The following is a 23,296-nucleotide window of genomic DNA, read 5'->3' as shown; positions in this document are numbered from 1 at the left end:
AGTATTCAAAGTCACAGTTGTGTCTGGGGAAGAAGCCCAGGTGGTCCTTATTAAACAGGCTTCATGAATATTCACCTTCAATAATTTAGGACAAAAGACATTCAGCAGCGTGACATTCGGGTATTGTTTCAGTACGTATTTTACAACAACCACATTTCGGACATTCAAATGTGTTTTTGAGTGCCAGTAATACATTTAAATGAACCCAGCTGCTTTGGGCTCCGCTTAACGGCGGATACGATTTCACGACACACTCCTATTTCTGAAACCTTATATGAAACACGAGTCTGCTACATTTACACCCAATTAGGGCTCGAAGGGGGTCATTTTTAAGATCGTTTTTTTTTTACGACACCATCTGTCCTCAGACAAACTCGGTCACGTTGCCAGAGCAGCTCGCTAACCGCCCTCAGCCACATCGCCGCATGGATCATGACGCCGCTGACGGTCCTATTTGGCAAGCTGCTGGTTTTCTCTCCGACCGCGGACGAGTCGCGCTGAGTGTGAAGCCGCCCGCCCGCCACCCCGAAATCACGGACAGATAGGTCAGCCAGCTAATAAATCACACCCTCACCAAGCCTGCTTTACTCAGCGTGATTCAACAGATACTCGCATTACGAGGGAAGCTGTGAAATGTAGGAGCTTCTTAGTTTTTCCATGTCGTGTTGGCGGCACCCGCCGTGACCCATTTCACAGACTTGGCACTTATTTTTTTCATTTATTAAAAGGTGTCCTTGATAATGCCGAGGAAAGCCACGGAACCGACACAGCTTTTTATTTTTATTTTATTTTGTTTTTCAAATGTCAGGAAAGAGAAGCCTGTAAAATGTCAGTATTATTACTTTATCTGCTCTAGTGTTGGAAGACTCAGGAGCTACATTATTGCTAATGCTTTCTTTGTTGTACGATGTTAAATGTGTTGTATTGTTAACATTTTATGTTCTCACTCTCCTACTTTGTTGAAAAAAATTTGCATATTTTAGCTGCCAGTCTTTTTCAGGAAAAAAGCTGATCTCTAAAGCAAATTTATGGTAATACAACGTCTTATTTCAAACCCAGGTTTCACTGAGGTTTGAAATAAAGATGGCTGAATCCGTGTGAAAATATTTTCTGTTTTTATTGCTGTCCTCCCTCCCCTTTGGTCTGCACGCGCAGGCCAAGCAGAGCTTGTGTGGGTGTGTTCAAAGTGTAAACACTAGCTTAAAATTAGAATGCTTTAAAATGCAAAATGTGGCAGGACCTTCTGGTTGCGATTCTTGAGAATTGGAAATCATTTTTTCAAAATTTCCCAATTAAGATGCCAATGTTCTCTTATAAGAGTGAGAAAACCGAAAAAAAAAAATCAGATGTCACTGAGTAAAAAGGAGTACAAGTGTCTTAAAAAAAAGAAAATAGAATGAGCACTCTTACATTTTCCCCACATAATTCTGAACTGGATATGACTCGCTTGAGTTAATCTCACAATCCTGAATTAAAATCTTTGAAAACAACATTTACTTTAATCTTATGCTGCTGTCTTGTCAGCTAGTCTTGGTCCTACATTGTAAAGTAGAATTATTGAAATCAAATCCATTGTTTTTGCTTCCAGGATACTCCAAATAAAATCCTTCAGCCTGTAGTCATACAAAATATTATTTATTGACAATACTCTACTGTGCTCCACACGAATTACACATTTTTTGTGAAAGTATTTTCTGTTTTCACCGCAGTACCCTCTCGTTTTTGGTATATTGAGGCAACTCAATCAGCACTTGTGTGGGTGCACTCAAAGTGAAAATGCTGGCTTATAATTAAAGTAGTTTAGCAAAAAAAAAAAAAAAAAAAATTGAGGCTTAAAACTGCAAATGAACCCATTAAATGTGCCTGGAGTGTTGAATTTTCACAGTTTGTAAAAGCCCCGATTAATAAACAGTGGATGTGCAAATTGCAAATTTTTACCTCTAAATTGCTTTGTTCCCAAAACCGATCGCCAACGATGGTTTGGGAGTACTTGAGGTCCCATTCAAAACATTTTGTGACAGCTTGAAAACCCTGAATATGTTTGCAGCTCTCAAAAAGAAAACAGATCCAGGATAAAATTATTATGTTTGAGATTAAAAAGAAGAAAAAAAAAACCAATTGGACATTGATCCAAATCCAGATCTCAAATAAGAGTCGACCGTCCTGGTAAAAGGTGTGTGTACTCCTTTAAGAACTAGACTCTATGCATGAGAGTCGCTCCTCTAAAATGGTTTTACCTTCAGCATACAGAGGGTACACAGTCAATTACAGTCATGTTTTATGTATATCTACACCAAGGAGACAGAGAGATAGATGTTGGTTTTAAATCTTATATCCCGTTTTATTGTTCAGACATGGCAGAACAAGATGTACAATACACGGTACAAAGAACACACACTCGTACACACACATCGCCCAACATACATGTGGATACATGGAAAGACAAACAGAAAAGGCCCATTTGTCGTTGACGCAGGACAAAATGGTGTCTTGATTGATACAGACAGGAGTTTCTAAGGGGATCCACTGATCAAACAACTCTTGTACACGATGTGAATGAGAACACACACACACACACACATACACACACATACATACACGCAGGCTTTCAGAGACAGATGAACAGTCACAGAGGCCAACAGGAGAACTTTTGTATTTAAAGGGGATTTTCCATGGAGATTTAAGGATCTGGTGACAGCAAAAGATCAAAGCAAACAAACAAAAAGCCTCCAACGTCCACCAGAACGAGGTGCTGCCCACAGTGACGGTGGTTCAGTGGATTTCACAGGGACTGAACTGTAATTTCGAGCTCCAAGCTGTTTGGATTCTAAGAAACAAAACTGCAAATAGCTTGGATTCAACACAAAGGTTGTTTCCACATTTGTTTGGTAGTTTTTTTTTTTTTATTTTACTACAAAATTTTAAACCAAAGGTTGACATCTAGGAGATATTTTCACCCCATTTAGAAATGTTACCTACTTATCATTACGCCAAGTTACAACAAACTTATAATCACAAAAACTTGTTGTAATGCCACCACCAAAGCTGAAATAATAATTTAAAAAGGCAGTTTAAAAGAAAAATTTAAAATTCTGTGCTTTTAAGTTTTTCAAAAATGTAATTTTACTTGTAGATAGCAGAAATAAATAAAAAAAACATTAAATTATATTTCACTTCCAGAGAACAGATTCCGCTTCCGCATCAAAGCAAATTAAACTTTAAAAGTCATGAAATTACTCTGTTTATCTTTCTTTTACACTTCACTGTCACATATGTCCGGGAGCTTTCTCCGTGAATTCATTAAATAATCTGTAATAATCTGCAGAGCCGCACGCGACTCAAAGACAATTAAAATCAAAAACGAGAAACAAATGGAAGTTAGTAAACTTAGGAGCTCGTGAGTTTTCATCGGAATCGCTGCCCGCACCTTTTTCACCAAACAAAAGCTTCTCGGATTACGATTAAAAACGTCCAGAAGGAAAAAAAAAAGGCATGTCTTCGACAATTCGGTGCGAAGAGTTTGCCTCAGATTTTAAAACGGCAGACATAAAATAAATACTCCCGTTTCACATCTCCACTCTTTCAGACAGAACAGACAGTGGATAGGAAAGCAAAACAATGGTGTCAGTTTTGGCATTGATCAAGTACAGATGTGTTCTTGGCAACGAGTCGTTGTGTTGTTTTCTGGCGTTCGCTGCCTCCAGGCCTCCTGAACTGTGCGACGTTAGTGTTATTAATCTGTTATTTTAATGCACTGCGTGGAAGAAGCTGGACGCTGGAGTCCGGATCGGCTTCAAAACCCGCCATCAGCAGCCGCCGAGCTAAAATGATTGTCACTTGGGTAATGCAGGACTCTCACACGACACGTGAAGCTTGTGTTTCTGTGACCTGGTGGAGGCAGATGTCTGAACGGTTAAAATGCTGGAAGGTTAAAGAAAATCCGTGCCCTGAAGACAGCAGCCGGACAAACGAAGGCGAGAGAGGACCAAAGTCGGACACTCTGGACTCAAGTTGGAAGAATCCGGCCTCGGTGAGTCAGTCCAGCTCGTGGCCACACAGTGATGAGCGATGAAACTGACAGTAAGGACGTCCTCCGAGCTCATTCGGAGCGCAGATGAAGTCGAACCAACGTTTCCTAGAAAATTGAACCCTCTCTTCTCTGAATGGGCAGTTTGTTGTGGCAGCTCATGGTGAAGCCTGTGTTTAAAGGAGTGCTTCACATACGTCCATGTCTGGACAGCGGCAAATTAATTAGCAGGGTGTCCTGCTAGGACAGTCACCGCTGCTAGGACGTTAAGCTATATTATCTAATTATTGAGCATGTTTGCCCAGCTAGCTCAGGTGGGAGGCGTGCTCTGATTGGTTCTGGCTTTGAGGGCGGGTCTTAGCGCCCCGCTCCCTCCTGCTTAGCCAGGCTTGGCTGATCTTTTCTGGGCCGCTGGACGTTCAGAGTCTGTGCGCCTCCGCGCAAAGATGTCACTTCCTGTTGTCCGTGGAGGAGTTAGCTGTAGTGTCCGTCTTCGTCTCCTCCGTGCTTCCAGGCGTCTGGAGCGCCGCGGCGTTGGGCCCGCCCCCGTTTTGGAGCGTTTCCTGCTTGTACTGTTGCAAGGCGCGGCTGACGGCGTCCTCCACCAACCTCCTGCTGACCCTCAGCAGCTCGGCCTCGTCGGGCTCCGAGCGGCGGCGTCCACCTGAGGGGAAGAAGTGGAGAAAAAAAAAAAAAAAAAGTTGATATAACAGCAGCATTCAGCTTCTATGCACCACAAATCTGGAACAAATTTCCAGAAAACAGCAAAACTGCTGAAACGCTGTTTAGCGTCGCCTTTGAAGCATAATCCATTAAGAATTTAACGATCGGCACTTGACTAATTGTAATGTTTCGACTGCTGACTCTGTGTTGCATGACTGTGTTTTTATGATGTAAAGCACTTTGAAATGCCTTGTTGCTGAAATGTGCTATACAAATAAGATTTGATTGATGGATCGAACCGTGGGGTTTTTGATGCTGATGCAAACACTCCCAAATGTAGGAACAGGTTTTCAGCATGTGCTGCCATTTCGTCACTTCAAACAAACTGCTTCAGACTCTCGTATTCAAATTAAAACCTCGATCCTTTAGAGCTTTACTAAGAACAATAAAGTAACAACTTCTGCAGTTCAACAAGGTCTCCATCACCATGTGTCGACTTCTCATTCCTCTTTGTCTCTGTCTCTCAATGGATTCACAATATGACATGACATCAAACACCAACCCGCCTCCCTCTTTACTCAGACATATCCTCGATCTGATTTACGGCAGGTTTTAATGTCAGGAAAGACATTTCCCTCCAAAGCTATCGAGAAAATTAAGTCCTCTTTGCTTTTTTCTGGTTATCGGGGCGACTAGAGAGACTCGTCTCATCAGACATGCCAGATACAGCGTCAGCAGACAGCTGACCTTTATCATGCCTCCTCCTGTCACCATTTTTTTTTTAAATCTGTGCTGCAGAAACAAATTCAGCTCTAAAAAAAAACTACAAAAGTAAGTTGTGAACTACCATACTCTCTCACAGTTGTGCTTTCAGATTTGTTAAGATTAAAACAGTCACAATGCAACCAAAAACCAGCTTTTAAAAGCTGCAAATCAAGAATATGCATACAGCTTATTACGGTGGCCTGGAAGGATCAACAAAATGCAAAAGAGAAAATGGAAGTGAAGCTAAAAGACAGCATCACTGTGGCTTTTGCCGTTTTATTGTGGTTTTTGCATTTTGTTGACCCTTCTAGGCCACTGTAGAAGAACTCTCTGATTAGATGCTATTAACATCATCTACTTTTCAGGTTCAAATTATTGACAACCTTATATTACAGAATGAACAGCAGGGAATAGGAGAAGATATGAAGCCATCATTTATGGACAAAGATAGGGAGGCAGACAGTCTGCCTCCTGATGTGTTTATAGAGTCTTGTATTTTACAGAGATTTTCTGCGGCAGGTAAGCACACAGTAGTGCCTAACTGCGAGTAGGTTGGATGGAAAAATATTAGGCTTTACAAAGACAAGTCTGGAATACATTATACGGCATATAAATGCTAGCGTCTTGAACGTGTGTAACCAACAGTACAAATGTGTGTGACCTGTTCAGCTTCCAAAAAAGGGCTAATTGTTCGACGAAGTCTCGGGAACGAGAGTCTGCAGAGCTGCTGGAGGCTTTGAGAGGAAGTGCAGCGCGGGTCACGCTAGCAAACCTAAACGGAGAAAGATCCAACTCTGGGAAGTGTAACGCCAGATGAAAGACGCAGCTCGACACCGGAGGATCCGGACTATTAAAAACAGCGCTGCGATGAGAAATCGCAGAGCCGTGACTGCGGAGCTAAAGTGAGATCTTGTTAAGTCTGCTTTAAACAAAACAGTTTGTCAAGAGCGCCCTGCAGCTGAACACCTCCGCAGGGCCTCCACTGTAAACATTTCTGTTCTCCAATTATTGTTGAAAAGAACATAAAACCGTAGGAGACTTCACAAAACACTGCAGATAAAGAGAAGAATGTTATTTTTTTTTTTGTCTGTAGGACAAGAAAAACAATATTTGTTTTCACCGAGCGTGATGTGAACGGGGTTTAGGAAAGATATAAATTTTTAAATATATTAACACGTCACCGTCTGAAGCAGAAAGTCATTTGCAAGTTATAGGATTTCAGTCAGAGAACAGAAGCAGTTGTTGTGAACGACGACGTCGATATTCTTCGCTTTCACTCGAGATTCAAGTCACTGTCAACTGAGTCGATCGCATGTCAAACACGACTGCTTCTTCATTCAACAGCAAACTCGGTGAGATTCAAACTTTCAAACCTATAATCAAGTAGCCAGTTTTTCGCTCCATCATTGGAAGAGGTGAAAAAATGTTTAATGATCCGCTTTGCAAACATTCTGCAGGAGGTTTCTCAGGGTTTATTTTCCCCCTCAAATACATTTAGATAAATGCAGAAAATAATTATTATAATTCTGAAGATAATATATGAGCATCCTCGCTAATCATAGCCTGAACCAAGCAGCTAAAATCTGGATGTCTCCACAGAAGAAAGGATGTTATGACAACCGTTATCTCTCAGCTCCTCTGAATTTTGCCATTTTTCTCCAGTAATGAGAAAAAACTATTTCTTTAGCCCGCTTAATTTCTTGATCACTCTGCGAAGGCTGCGGAGAAAATGAAAGGCAAACAGGGGGGGTTTAGGGGTCAAATCAGGGAAGATGGACCGGCCAAACGGCGGCGAGGAGAAACTGTAAGATGGACATAAAGTCAATAATTCACGTAGAAATACGGTTACAGTTGGCAGGCAGGCAGCAAGCCGGGGCGGCGGGTAATGGAAAAACCAGGCAGCAATTCGGTTGGTCTGAGGTATACACACACACACATCTCTGTTATAATCACGTCATCATCTGATTACTAAAGACTGGAAGGAGATCCTCCAGCTAATCGTCACTGGCCTAAAATCCCACTGGGCCCGTATGTTTGTTTTGTCATCGGGCAGAGTGGGGCCTTTTTACGCTTTGCAGAAAAAGAGTGAATGCAGGAAGAAGAGTGAGATTGCCTGAGAGGACGACGAGGTCGGCAACGGTCAGAGTCAAATCGCAGGGAGAAGATTAAAAAGCCTGCTCATTTCTCCTTAGCGTTTCGACCTCACATCTTTGTTGCTTTCTCTGTTCATTCACAGATCAGACATTATTTACATAAAAACAAATCTTAAAGGCGCAGCTAGCTATACGATAAACGGAGGATCAGAATCCTAAGCAGTAGAGAGCAGAATAGGGAACGACAGCAGAGGGTCTATTTTTGAAAACGGCAACATGCTGGACTGGTTTCTACATTATGTAACAAAGAAGCTTTGATTCAGTTCTGATTTGGGTGCGATATTCTTACCCAGTTTGTTCAAGAGAGACAGAGATGTCAGCTGGAGGACTAGAATTAGACAATTTTACTTTTTGTAAAAGCCACCACTCCAAAACTGCTGCTGGTCTCCACCAATAGCAATTCCTCAGGGTTTTTGAAGAAGACTCAGTGAGGCGTTTATAAAATCCAGTTTTTAAGTTGGATGGTTTAAGCCTGTACATGAAAAACGAGTTGTTTGTTGGTAGTAAAGAACTGAGACAGCTCTGAGAAGAAGTGAATTTCTAGCGGCATTCACGTCCAACTTGTTAGACTTCCAACCTCGTCTGCCTTTAATGTGGCAGAAGATGTGCGACAGAGTCAGAGCGGTCAGCATAAATCATGGCCGCCTTTACATGATTCAATCAAATTTCCTGAAAGTCTAATCTGTTCTTACATGTTGATACGTTCCGCATGTTTTGTAGGGAGAAGGCTATTTAGTAATAGTGTAAAACTCATTGGAGTATAGATGTTTACATTGTGACTTGGCAGAGAAACTGCAAAAAAACAAAACAAAACAAAAAAAACTTAAGTTACAGTGATGCTCTTTTCTACTTTGCTACACAAACTGGCATTTCTGAAAATACTCTGAGTCAAAATAAAGGTGCATTTTGCAAAATGCACTTTACACATCTTTAGAAAAAGTTCAGTACGAATCTATTTTCATAATATTACAATTTTATTCTCATAATTTAATTGTTTTTAATGTTTTTAGCGTGGCCTCCCTATTTATGCCTCCCTAATTAAGGCAGCTATAAAAAACAAAACAACGTTCTCAGATAGCTGTGTAATCGTGTGGAGTCTGTTTTTAAAGTTAGACCAGAAAACAGAGTTCATTCCAGTGATCTGTACTTTAACGTCACACAGAAATGCGAAAAGGTTTAAAATGAAGCTGCATTGACTCTGTAGATTAACTGTACAACAGCTGTCTTATGTTCTAATACTCCGATTAAGGAATGATTGCTTCGCTGGTGACTGTAATCAGAGGCAATCTGCTCGCCGGCGCCTTGCAGACATCAGAAATCAAAGCCTGCAACTTATGCATCTGAGGTTTTTGACCGTAAAAATTATTAGTCACACCAGACTGTCACCACTAAGAGTTGTATTGTGTTGACGTGAGCATTGTGCGCAGTGTGGGTTTAGGTTGTTCTTGGTGACAAAAGCCCAAACAGAAACCAGGAGGCACCGGCAAAAAAACCTCACTTATCCATATTTCAGAATAAACTCGTGAGCTTCACTATTTGTTGTTTTTTTCCTCCTCCCTTGTTTTCAACCTAACGAGATGTTCCGCTCCCTCCTGGTTACCCGTGCTCTATCGAGTTTCGAATCTAAGGAGCGTTGCCGCTGTTGTGCTGAGACGCGATTAGATTACCCGCGACCTCCCTCTCGGATAGACCGACTCACGCCTCCGACTCATCTCTGTGCATTTCTTCTCCCTCTGAACCTCGCTGTCTTGAGTTTCTCCGAAACCAACCAACCAGAGCCACTTTTTTGGGAGACCGCGCACACATTTCTGCATAAATCAAACAGGTGCACTTAGCTCTAATGACCAACTCCTGCTCAGGGTCATTTGAATCACACGATGCAGACCTTGCTCGCCTTTTCCACGGCTCTTAATCACGGTGATAAACCTCTGCTCATTACCGGTGATTTGGTCTGGGCGGTCAACAACCAGCAACCACTCAGAAATATGTTTTTCCATCCATTTGCGGAGCCTCGCAGAAGTATTCAGTCCCGCTGAACTTTTTCAACTTTTTGTCACGTTAGAACAGCCAACCTAATTTTATTCTGATTTGCATTAAATGAGTTCGACCAACACGAAGTAGTGGATGATTGCCAAGCGGGAGAGAAAGGGTACGTAGTTTTTCCAAATTTTACAAATGAAACCTGAAATGTGTGGCCTGTTTTTACACCCAGTTGCCATGAATGAATAATGAAGAACAACCAATTAAATCCATGATTTCTGCAATTAGAAATGTGTTCAATTATTGCTTCCCCCAACCACATGTTGTTGTGACCTTGGGCAAGTTGCCTATGGTTACGCATTTTCAGTCCACTTACTTTGTATGACCTTTGGGGTAAGCCTTTACCAGCTTTGCTAATTTTTGCCCATTTTTTTTTTTTTTTTTTGCCCATTCACTGACAAAGGAGTGTGAACACCGATTTTTAAGTTGTTCTACAGATAGCTAGATTTAGGTTTGAACTGACTAAACCATTTAAACAAATGCATATGCATTCAATTTCTCAATAAGTTTACCCTGTTGACTGACTAAACAATTTCTGAAGAAAACAGCCTGTTTAGGATGTTTTTCTAAAACAGTTTTCAACACAAAATTGGAGCAAAAAATGCACATCAGACTACTCCAACAAGCAAATGCAGACAAAAAGAAGAAGAAAAAATGAAGTTTAAAAAACTGTATTGCAAATAAAACATAAAGACTGCATTTTTTAGTATTTCTTAAGGATGAGTTAATCATTTGTATAAAAAAATAACAAAATAACTAAAAAAAAAAAAAAAAAAACCCTGAATTTGCGATGCCATTTTTGAACACTGTAATGACATTATCTTTTTTTAAAAAAAAATATTTTTCTTCATCACAAAGTTTCCACCCGTGTTTGTGAGATTTAGCTTACTAAAAAAATCTACCTCCATTGAGGACAGTGAGGAAATCCAACTAACGGGTCAAATGCAAAATCTGAACGAATGACACTTGAATGGCCTTCCTTCAAAATATTCCATTTGCATAATAGCACACATTAATATTTAAAAAATTAATGTTATCAGATATATTAAGTTCTGGTAAGTCGTGTTGTTTTTGCTCCTCTTCACAGCTACGTGCTACTTTGTGTTGGTCTATCACACGGAATCACAATAAAATAAACTACTGATGTAATTTCAAGGAAAACGTAAAGTATCTAGATCTGCAAATAACAATTAATAGATATTGTTCGATATATATATATATTAAAAAAAAAAAATCAGCTACATTTGAGAAAACTAAAGAGTAGTCTACAAAAGTCCTTTCCTCAAAGAAACGGGGCGATTCTTGACGTAACAAGGGCACAAACCAAGGCAGCACAGTTAATGGACAGTGTCCCTAATCACTTCCTGGCCAGCTGCTCTGACCGAGACAGAGGCCAGCGCTGCTCGGCTCATTTAGGCTCACTTTGAAGATGGCAAGTCAGCGTCACATTTAATTCAGCGATCCACAAGTCATGCATCCATTTGATTTTCAGTGCAAAACATTTGCAGTGATTGATGTTTTGTAATCAAGAATCATTAATCAGACTATTATTCATTTGGATTGTGTTGGGATTGAATCATATTAGGACCTTAACATGCAATCAGAGATAATTTAGGTTATAAATTAACCTCAGTGCCTTAATTGCAGACGTGCGTTATTATGAGTACACATACTTGAGCGCTTGACATGGATCGGACTCTGAGTCAACTCTGCAAACACAAGAACAAACACGGAGTGTTAAACAAGGACAAAATGAAGAATAAAAGCAGCAAAAAGCAAAAAGTACAGTAAATGCAATGTTATCCTAAAGAGCTGAGTTGTGGTGTTGAGCCTTACAGGTCTCTGCGGGGTAAAAAATAAGTTGCATGTGTGCATTTTCTGGGTTGTGGTGCAACGCTAGAAACCAGAAGTAGGTAAGAGCATCTATCATAAAAGGCTGCATGTTGTTTAAAATATGAGAGTACATACAATAAATCTTTGCCTTATATTAAGACTAGTAGAAAGGTGAAAATAAAACGGCACGTGAATTCCAGAAAGTAAAAGGTGGCAGATTTTTTTTTATTATTATTTTTTTGTCTGTAGATCATCTTCTGTTTACACGAAGTCGGTTTATCGCTGCTTGTCAAAGGTCTTTTCTGTGCACTTTTCTCTGATAAGGACACATATGTTTGAGTAAAAATCCTCTTATCTGAATGTTCGATCTCAACTTCTGATACAATGCAAGCCTTTATGATGGCAGTAAAGCTGCCCTTTGTACCCGTTTCGCAAATACATAGGACCTTAAGCTATTTGACGAGCAGTCGGGATGACAGGTACCTGGAAAATCATTTACGTGACTTATCTCCAACGCCACATACCACACGTGTTCAAGCAGCATCCTGAACACAAGATACGACGCTGCCTCTTTCACCTCCAGTGTTGCATCCTTTTCTTTACTTACTTCACCTTTTCCTCTCAGCTTCCTTCGTGCCTTTATAATCAACCTTTTCCCACTCTGTCACTCTACCTTTTTTTTTTTTTTTTGCTGGCAGTTGTTGTCATGGCTACAGAGATGAGAACCAGACATGCACTTCAACTCTGAACAACAGAAAGAGGCTGCACCGACTTCCATTCACGTTTCACTCGCTTCAGTCTCAAAGCCCCTTCTCCTTTCACACCACTTTAACTTCGTTCGCCCCCCACCCCCCACCCACCGGAACTACTTGCATTTTCTCCCTCCCAGACTCTTTCAGGTCCTTTTCGTCATTTATTATGAAGGACGTCCCTTAAACTGTCAGCTCCTTGGGTTATTCAAGAAGTCTATCAAGCAGCTGGCGAGGATGCAGACAGTCAGTTCAATGTGACTGACACTCTGGTGGAGTTGCTTGACATAGATTGCTGCTCATCTGATGTGAACTTGCATAAACAATTTCAAGTGAAAAGTATAAAAAAAAAACCCTCTCATGTTTAAAATATAGTGTTATTACACAGGGGTTCTAAATATTTTCTACGGTGAAACGCTGAACTCTTCCTGACTTGCGTTTGTTGAATTCTGAAGCTGCTTCTATAAAAGTTACTTTAACTGTCTGTAAAGGTTTTATCTGTAGACAGACGTGGGGTACGTCAAGGTTTTATAGTTACACTTTTAAAACCAATAAAGTTTTCTGTTGAACTGTTTGCATGATTTAAAAGTACTTTAAGTGAGATACCAAAGGAAAAATTGAGTCAAGTCTACAGTCTTCTCTCACATGTCTATTACAGTCAAACATTACAAGATAGGCTCTGCAGACAGAACAAACACTTGTTTGGATTATTTGTTGACCTTAAAATAACTTTTTGCACAATCAATACCCAAAAAATAATAATCAGTAAACTTGGATTGTTTGGAATAGGAGGGGAGGCAGTGAATTTAGTAAGACGTTTTTTCTGTGTGAACCATCTTTTAAAGTTGGGTGGTTCTCCTCTGAATTAATTAATATTTTCGTGGCGTCCAGCAGGGATGGATGTTTGGCCCAAGTGTGCATCATGGAGACAATATAAGAATACCTATCTGTACTTAAGCTACTGGTTACCTCGGAACAAAAATGTATACTGGGCAGACATATAACTAACGTTTTAAGCTTAAAACTTTGAAAGTGAAAAACTCTAAAGGGTTAAAATATACAAGAAACTTAACCAGAAGCCTCCATTCACTACAAATAAAACCCAAACAGGTCATAAACTGAGACTCACCGCATATAAAAGTTCACAGTTTTGTCATACTGAAAAATATTCCAAGTCGAGCACCATAACTACAAAACATTACATCAACTTTTCATTTCCCAAAAGGCGCAATATACATTATTCACTAGGTAGGAAAATGGATCTTTTATACAATTCATTAACTCTGCAAAGCTAGCAGCAACATATTATCATCCGATATTCAAAGGTTATTCCTTTTTAAGAAGGAACCATACAACCAGAGGGGTTTTATAGATTTCAGAGTTCAGACAGTTGAGCTTTCTATGCCGTATTTCTGCCTGTGAGGTCCAAATCTGGATTGGTCTAACTTAGGTATTCAGACAATGAAGCAATTTAAAATCACAGTAGAAATACATGTTTGAACATCTAGATACTTCATTTCTTTCTCAGCATGTAAAAGCATCTAATATGGTAGATTTAAATATAGTACTTAAATAAAAATTCTTATAGCTTTTAAGATGTACTTTGACATTTATACACAGCTGTTCTAGATAAACTAAAACTAGAAGTGAAAAAAATGCTTAGTCAATCATTTCTGTGTAATAAATGTCACGTTTTACTGACAGTAAATAAATGAGTGATAAAAACAGGTGAGTAGCAAAAATGATATACATAAATACAGATGTATTAATGCTCCTGCATAAACACAGTCATTTTGGCAGACATGAAAAGGTGAAGAACGTAATTATACTTTTACCTTCCTAAGAAATAAGTACTGCTGTGACGCTGTAATAACTCCTTAGATGAGCCAGGAGCATAAAATGGAGAACGCGAAGAGCAAAGGCTGAGATGTCGCGGGTATAGGGTTTGGAAATTTGGCTGCACATTTTCAGCGTGAGTAACGGAAAGTGGCAGCCGCAACCTTTAAACTGCATGAGCTCAAACTCCTGCATTTTCTCTCATCTTGTCCTTTATCAGCTCCAGACATCCAGAGGAGTCCATTTTTGGTCAGATCAGTCTGCTGAATGTTAAAGCAGCTTTTTAAATACTTACCACGGTGGATGGAGCTTTTTTTTTTTTTTTTATAGCAGCTGGTTGTTCTTAAAGTTTATCGTTCCAGCCTATTTGCTACTGGTGATGCTAACCACTCACTAAGGCTCGACATGCACAGTGCATGCAGCAGCAAAAGGACCTGTAATAATCCAATTAAATACTTAATCATATTCACTGGATTCATGAGACCATCTACAATGTTTATTATCCAGCCTCATAATCTGCTGTGATGACTAATTCTTCCCATTTCAGCAGATTTCCTGAAAGCCTGAGCGGAGGTTTACACGGAACGCTAATAAAGCATATGTGGCACGACGAGATGGAAAAGTAGAAAGAGCAAGGGGCAGATGGAGAGGAGGGGAGGGAGAGGAGAAAGTCACCGAGGAGGAACAGCCAAAATGGAGGTTCAAAACTGAGATATGAGAAGGCAAAGCAGGAGAAAACCAAACTGGAGGGGGGGGTTTAATTTGAGGATGGAGGAAGAGCGAGGGGGAGAAACTGGATCCTGAAGATGAGGAAAGAGAAGAGGACGGCAGGGGCCGAGCCGAGGCTCCAGAGCAGGGAGTTAGATTCGCTAATGGTGGAGCAGTTTCCTGAGGAAATACCAAAGGCTCATCCAAACCCATGACTCTGCCTGCAGCAGAGAATTCAAACACTTATTTTTTTAATCGCCAAGCGTATTTGTCAAGCGTTTCAATGAACACGTGACAAAATAAAAACTAACTTCGGTAACACTTTATTTGAAGGGGGTTGAATAAGACTGTCATGACACTGTCATAAACATGACATAACACCTGTCATGAACATGAATAAGCCTTCATGAATATTTATGACTGTTGTCATAAAACGTCATTTGGTAAATTATGACACTTTTAATACAAAGTTGACATTATTCAAAATGTCTTTGTTATGACAACTTGACATTAACCAAAAAATCATTACTGATATAAATTTGTTATAAAAGTATTACTGATTGCACTTTAAAAATTAGGTAACTTTATGTTATTAAAGGTAAAGTTTAAACAGTAATTAAACAGTAAAAGAAAAAAAAAAAGGCAGCACCCTTCTCACTCAGGAATAATCCACTTCAAGAAACATTTGGCTACAGCTCTAAAGTCTGATCAATAAGCCTAAGAGGTGGTTAGCAGAATAGTTTATAGGCCTGTGGTCTCCTGCCTCAAATGTCACTTGACAAGGCAATGAAAAGCTTGGTAAACTCTTGCAATGCTGTGTAGAAAATTACTCGGCAAAGGCAAAAGGAGAACTTAGTCTACGGTACACGTCCACAGGGTTTGAAGCATCCCGATTTCAATGTGTTTCAACTTTTGAAGTACAATAAAAAAAAAATTAAAAAAAGATGTTTCTGGCAATACCTCCCTTCAGGCAGAATAATGGCACAAAGTGCACTGGGACACACACATGTTCTTCTAATCCAATGTGCAAAGACAGTTTTATGAAAAATAAATAAATAAATAAATAAATCCTTCTGCTGACAGTGAAAACAATAAAAGCTCCATTGTTCTGCTCACACCTGTAGAAAACAGGATAAAATAAAGCATTTTTTTTATTTATTTATGCTTTAACTTCTGAAGTTTATTGGACTGCCAAGGGAGCTTAAATGGAAGTGCACACATTTCTGGGGAAAAGAAAAGAAAAACAAGAGATGACACAGGTGGCCATTTCTCTTAAGCAACATTTTGTTTTCAGACGTCACCAGCTATAATGACAGTTGTTTTGCGTCACCAAGCAGTGGGTTATGCATGCCGACAAGTTGTTTGAGACGTACACCAAAAAATCCCAGCATTTCTCATCTTATAACCACAGGTAAAGTTAGTTAAAGTAACTGGAACGATGCACTTTGGCTGGGCTCCGGGCCAACGTTAAGCACGGTGGAGGATCTGTGTTCCTGTGGGCATGATGTCCTTCCAAAACCGTGGGAAACTTGATAGCTTTCAGGGAATTAGAAACTCTACTTCTGAAATGAAGACATAAAAATGTCTGGTCGGCTCTGCCAGGAAACCACGGCTGGGTCGTCATTGGTCTTTCAGCAGATTAATCATCTAAAACATACGGCCAAATCAGTGCAGAAAAACTCGCACAATCAATATTCTTTCATAGGTAAGTCAATCCCCAGACCTAAATCAGATAAACCAAGGAGAGGAGGGCATAAGGGAGGACGATCTAGACTGATTGCTTGCTCCAACCTTGTGCTAAAAGCCTTGATGAATCTGTTGTGTATGGTAGAATCTAAAAGAAGACGGTGCACCATTGATGTGTGTAACATAAAGGCTTAGTATTGAAGTTACTAACTCAATGAGAATTAATCCCAAAAATACAATTTCATTAACAAGAACACAACATGAGTCAATCAGCTGTTGTCCACAAATTCACCACAATTCCTTTTAATAAATATTTAAGCCTTAATAGAAGATGGGAGAGATCAACAATTGACTCACTAAAAGGGAAAACTTTAAAAAAAAAAAAGATTAGGAAACAAAAATCAGCCTTTAAAAAGAAGAAAACAGGCAACTTTCTGTAAGGATTTTCTTTCCTAGAAGACAAACATCTAAATCTGTCAGCTTGAAAACTGAAGCCGACATTTGAAGCTGTTGTGCATTTGTCTTTGTGAACACGGACGAACCCAACGAAACACTCTTAATGCCCTAGTTTGATTTACAACAGCCGTAGACTGCTGCAATCCACCAGTCGACCTACAAGAGAATAATCGCAGCTCAACTCTAGAGTTCCCAGTACAGTGGTGAGTTTCAGCAACAAATTTTGCTACTGAACTTGAAAAGCCACAGCTGTAATATATGGTGAAATTCTCTCTAAGAAGCAGGAACAGTCTGAACCGGGCTGGAATCTAAACAGTGTCTGGGTGAGTAAAAACACTGGCTGTGATCCAGTCAAACACAATCAAACATCAGCGACTCGGAGGACTAAAGAATTGATCACCGACTTAAAAAAAACACACATCCTGGTGTAGCCGTTCATCTTTATAGAAAAACCGCACGTGCGAATCCCACAAGGCCAAATTTTAGGTTACATAAGCTGTAACGTTTTATGACTCCCTCCCGTTTGTCAGGTTGCGACGGATAAAATCAGTGAGGTGTTTTCTGTTGAGTGGCCAGACTCGAGACTTTCATAAACTTTTTTTATTATTTTTATTTAAAGAACATGAATAAATAATGTGAATATTTTCAGCCTCTCCTGCTGTGACGACGGCGCATGAAGGAGTTAACGCTGAGAGGCAAGAGAAAGAAAAGAAGAGACTGGGCATGGAGGATAAAACGGGATGAATTAAACGGCGCCGCATGCAGCTCGTCCCCCTGCTGCGCTTCCCCCTGCTTCTGTGTTCTCAACTTTCTCTCCTTCCTGCTCACATGCGGTCTCTGCCTTCTCCACCTGCACACCTTCGGACACAAACGGGCCCGGATTCGACTCAATGTTTTCATAACAACGCGGAGGGTACAAAAAAGCTTTACTATTAAAATGAAAAAGAGACGGCGCCCGTCCAAGGTCGGTTTTTGAAGTGCCGTTACGGAGATGGTGCAGGTGAACAGCTCACGCCGAGAATCACCAGGTGAAGATTCCCCTCCCATTTGCATGTTTCAGACCCGGCGGTGGTCCTCTGCGAGGGGGGGAAAGCTGCCTTCGTGGAAGGGGTTATTAAAACGGATAATTAAAAAAAAAAAAAAAAAGCGAACCGATGTTATGTTTTGCAAGCTGAGGGGGGAAGAAAAGAGGCTTCAAACTCAATTGAAAGATCTTTAAATCATGTTCGACGAGGCAGCGGCGTGGCAAAAAAACCCCCAATATTAATTATTGTGTGAAAGCAGCACAACTCGACTTTAAAGGAAGTTTTATAATCAAAGGGATTAATTATCATATTTTCAGCCAGTTTGTTTGTAGCTTCAGACTTGGCAGGGAGCCTTAAGGAGTATATTTTAGAAAAAGATGAAAATCTGTTCGGTTTTAATTAAGCTGAAGGGCAGAAACAAAGTTTTTAATATTCAATAAGGGCAGCTTCATCTTTCGGATTTTTAAACGGAGCGTCGGCAGAGATTCTTGAGACGCGGCTTTAGCTCGTACAGTGACCTTGGAAATGTCAGCCAGTTGAATCTCAAGTCCAAGCAGGCTCCGCACGGGATGCAATACAATTCCCTCCAGGGAACGTTGATATGGGATGCCAACAAAATCTAATCGATTGCCCTAGTAAATGTGCCATATAAGAGAATATATTCCCAGGAGGCAATAAACTAAAAACATTCTCCTGTTTCTTTGTGTTCGAAATCGTTCATTATTTCAAAGTTATTTCAACAGTTGGTAAACTGTTAACCAAAACACGTTATTCCGAGAAGTTGCTTTAATTTGATCTATAAATATGACGATTCTAGTAAGTAAATTAGATTTTAAAAAGACAGACCCCATTAGAACGTATGCACCGACTCCCTTTATTAAAAATATTTTAAATACAAAAAGTACGATTAACTATGACTTGTCTTCATGATACAACGAAGCTCTGCTTCAATTATTCTGTCCTAAACTTTCTTTTGTGATCTTGATGCCTTCGATATCAAGCGTAGCAAAGCTTACGAATGTATGTATCGCTGTCTTGCCATACTTTGAACTTTGCACTTCTATTAAAAGGAACAGGCGAGTCTTTTAGCACCATCACTGCTACTCAGCTGCTGTTATTGTTGCCAGATTAAGAAAGTATCCTCCTGTACTCATTATGTGTTGTGACTCGCAACACACTGCACTAAAAGCACGTGTGCTGCTCTCCTGGAAGAGCATCGCCATCGCCTGCAGCAGATGTATTTGTTGTCCGACTGTGTGAGCATATGTACAGTTAAAGCCCTGATTAATCCCATTTAAACAAAACTCTCGTCTCAAAAATATTTATTCGCGTGTGGTTAATATAGCAGTTTTAACTCTTCACATATCTATTCCCACCATTCTTTGAGCCCACTCAGACGTTTGTCAGGAGAACTGTTGCGATGTTTGTGCAATTAAAATTAAATTACTCGGAGATTTTCAATAGCTGGACAAAAGGGGCTATAAAATATTAGAAATGTTTCCAAAAGATCCATATTGAAGATGTGGGAATGTTGGATTCGCCACAACGTGAGAATATGTTTATGTGTTTGTCACCTGCAGTGACTGCTAACACCACACTGTGACAGCTTGTCACATTGGTCATGGCTGAGCTCGCGCGCAAACACGATGGAAGCAAACGCACACCCACACGCACGCTTGTGTCTTGCGGTGCTCACAAGGGAGGGTGTCGCCGAATCGCAGCGGGGGGGGCATCTGACCCGCAGAACACACACGGAAACACCGAAACACACACGTCTGTCTGCCTCCCCGAACGCACCCGTGTCTTTGTTTCAAAAACCCCGTTTCTCTTTAAGGCCGCACTCTTCGTTTCCCCCTCATTAGTCTTCGGTCCCTGCCTCACCCTTTCCCCATCGCTCTCTGTTCAGAACTAGGGCACAGTGGCTCCACTGTTTATAGCAATGCAGCTGCAAGCAGAGAATGAAAAAGGGACACGGAGGAGAGAAAACAGAGAGAGAGAGAGAGGGAAGCAGAAAAACGACTCCTGCAAAAGAGCAAACGAGCACCTACACACTCCAAATTTATTTTCAGAATTGGCTTTTCAGCTCAGAGTCAAAGTCTGCATTTATGACTTGATGATCAACATGATCTCTCGTACAAGGTGCACGCACAAACATGCATTTTTACAACCACAGATCATTTACTCTTTTCAATACTTCTTGTTTAATCATTACTTCAGCCAGTAGTAGCTCATCGATTTTCTTTAACTACAAAGACATAGTGCATTTTTTTTTTTTTTTTTGCTTTGAGCAGAAATAAAAATGTCAAGCATAAGGACTACATGTGCAGTCTGGGTGGCTCAATAAAAAAATCTATAAAACCCAAAAGCAAGTTGTTTTTTAACAGTCTAAAACCTAGACTAATGCTTTAATTGAATTGAATTTTAGCTTTGTAAACAAACAAACGAAAAAAAATGCTGCTCAAAGCAACGTGTACATAAGGCTTGAAAAAAATGTATAGGAGATTTTTTTTTTATGTCTACTTAACACAGTCTGAGATGTTCAAGAGTAAACTATGCAGAAACAAAACATAGATTTAGAGTTGCCCAGTAGGGACAGCGTACAGGCAACTTTGACAACACATTAGTGACACTTTATCTCTATATTTAGCAACTTTTAGACCTGTCTAGCAGCATTTATTCAAAAAGTGATTAGCAACAAATCTAGCAAAATTTTTTTCTGTTTTTTTTTTTTAATACTTTTTTTTCTGTTATCTTGCCCAGTTTAAGTCTTGGGATTCGATATGTAGTTATTACAAAGGCCCTTCATTTTTGCGATGGCACGCATGAAGCACAGTCTGCACCGTTAGCTCATTTGCGGATTTCTTTTTGATATTTCTTTTTTCCTTCTTGAATTTCACTGCAATTGTAAAAGTACTTATACAGACATACATGCATTTAAAAATAATTTCTAAAAGTACAGATAAAAATGGTTTAATTGAATTTTGATATATATTTTTTTGATTGCCATTTTCTCAAAAATATATAATCAGTGTGAATGTGTGCTCCTGTGTACACATTGCGTAAAAATCAAACGTGAGAAAAGATGGAGTAATAGATTTGTGCTTCCCATGAGCATGTCTTGTACAGTACAATAATGCCTTTAGACTTCTTGTTTGTGAAGTGTCCACTAGAGGGCGCATTGACAATGTCGCTACGTCTTACTGTGAATACACAATTTTCTACTGATTATAATCTTCTAACGAAATTATGACAATTATCATTCACTAAGTAAATTGTAACATTGTCTAGGAAAAAGGTCATTTTACAGGAAGTGACATTTTCATTAATTCATAAATAAATATGCTACACTTTAAAGATCTAAATGTTAATGATCCTGAATCAATTCTTTTAGCGCCCGAGGAAATGAGCTAACGGTACGGATCGTTGATCTGGGACATATGGTGTAATCAAAGGCACCATTAAGTATCTTCTGGGTTATTAGTTGTCCTTTTAACTATTTTTACAGTCTGTGAACAAAAAAACAAAAAAAACAAAACAAATTTGACATGTGGGTTTGCTTAACTGGTCTCAAGTTGTGGCAAGACTCACAGTTCAGTATCAAGTTACTTACAACTATTCTGACAATGAAGCTGAATATCTACGTGAAGACAATTTTATTCACATAATTTTGTACAAGAAGCAGATCAAGTTTCTTAGTCTGTTTCTGTGGACAAACAACAAATAAGTAGAAACTAATTAAATGCTCCCAATGTGTACCAGTTAAACTCATCTCCTGTAATATACGCTGGCACCACTTTCACAAGTCAACGACAAAAAGCCACACTTCATTTGTCTCAAAACAAAAAAAAACAGTAATGCAAAAATGTTTTAATCAAACCACAAGCTGCTCCACTAATTACCCCCTGGAGCTCATTTAAATTACGCCTAATAGACATTCCTCTTCATCATCGCTGTCATCTAGTGAGAAATTTGGATTTTTACTTTCACTTTACATCTAAACTTTCATTTAACCGGACTGATTTTGTGTTACATGCCAATTTTTTATTTTTTTTCTTAGACGATTGTGGTGGTCTAGATGTGGAGAAATCGGGTCGAACTGTGCCCCATGACTGCACACGAAAGGATGATAACCCCAGAGCGATGCAGAAAATATTTAAGAGCGTGAGACCTGGAAATTGTTCCCTATTGGAGATAAAGTCCATTTTCTGAGTCTCCTTCAGTCAGAGCTTAAGAGTTAAATGAAAGAAAAATATGATTTTCTAAAACTAATTCAGAGCCAGTAATGTTCAATATGGTACACGTAGTAACTCTAATCTTTAAGATACATACACACTGAAATTTTTAATCCTGAGACTGTCAAAAACTGGTGTATATTTAGTCTACTTTTTAGGAATTTTAAAGTTACTGCTACACAAAAATAGATAGGAGACATAAAAAAGATAAGACAAAGAAGACCTCAACCATTTTCACTCCTCAACACTGTGACTGTGGTACGTGGCTTTTAAATTTGTAAATTTAATTTGTTGGTCACTTCGCAACAGTTTTATTGGACTGAAGAGAAAAATTAACCTACTGGACAAAATAAAAAATAAATCCTTAAACCAGTCACTGCTACGGAGTTGAGAATGCAGCATAAAGTTTAGTAATCTTAACAACGATGCCAAACTCATGCTTTAAATGTCTTTGCAAAAACACAGTGTCGCTGCTGTTTCTCTGACTCATTTAAACAGTGATTAAATTTCACACTCTTACGATAAGAAGTGCAATGTAGTATTGTTGTAAAATAAGTGAACAATGTGGCTTATGATGAAACCAAAATCACAGGCTTCTCACTCAAGCCTTGTTTGGTTGAGCTGCTTGTGTGAAGGCACAAATAAATAAATACTGCTAATAAGTTTCAACATGTGACTGAAAACAATGTACTGTTTATCACAGCAGCTGCGATTCGTATAGTAACTGGTGTAAAGCAGTAGATCTGAGAAAAGATTAGTTGAATTTTTAGAGAAATATTTATTTTGCAAGGCTCTATCCTTGGTCAAAATAAGCGATACGTTTTGTAATTGTTTATTTATGTATGTTTGTATGTATATATCATATGACACAATTTAGTCTATATGTCAGAATGGAACATCTTGTGTTTATAGGTATAATTTTTGCATATACGTGTCCTGGTGTTAGTTTTATTATGACTGTCATTTCATCCTATTTTGTATTAATGTAAAGCAGCTCTGAAAAGCTTTTTTTTTTTTTTTTTTTTTTTTAAAGTCTTCTTAGCTTAGTGACGGTGAGAAATGGATTGATTAAACACCAGGATATCACCTTGAGCTTATCAGAGACTTGAATGGCATCAACACA

The 23,296-nt window shown here is 39.3% G+C and overlaps 1 protein-coding gene across 3 annotated transcripts in view; it reads right to left on the bottom strand.

The window, feature by feature from the left end:
* Positions 1-1,805: 1,805 nt before the first annotated feature.
* Positions 1,806-23,296, bottom strand: part of akap7 (A-kinase anchoring protein 7) — a 53,943-nt gene continuing 32,452 nt past the window's right edge. For 2 of the 3 annotated variants that reach the window (XM_015050314.1, XM_015050313.1), the window contains exons 10-11: positions 11,322-11,357; positions 1,806-4,691 (exon numbers count right to left, since the gene is read on the bottom strand). In XM_015050314.1, the coding sequence (XP_014905800.1) occupies positions 4,477-4,691; positions 11,322-11,357 (251 nt within the window). In that variant the 3' untranslated portion in view covers positions 1,806-4,476. The remainder of the gene's footprint in view (positions 4,692-11,321; positions 11,358-23,296) is intronic. The other variant, XM_015050315.1, reaches the window with a different exon arrangement.

Source organism: Poecilia latipinna, unplaced genomic scaffold, assembly GCF_001443285.1.
Source record: "Poecilia latipinna isolate Pla-1442-1.1 unplaced genomic scaffold, P_latipinna-1.0 Scaffold985, whole genome shotgun sequence".
Lineage (NCBI taxonomy): Eukaryota > Metazoa > Chordata > Actinopteri > Cyprinodontiformes > Poeciliidae > Poecilia > Poecilia latipinna.
This window is presented reverse-complemented; position numbering and strand designations above follow the sequence as displayed.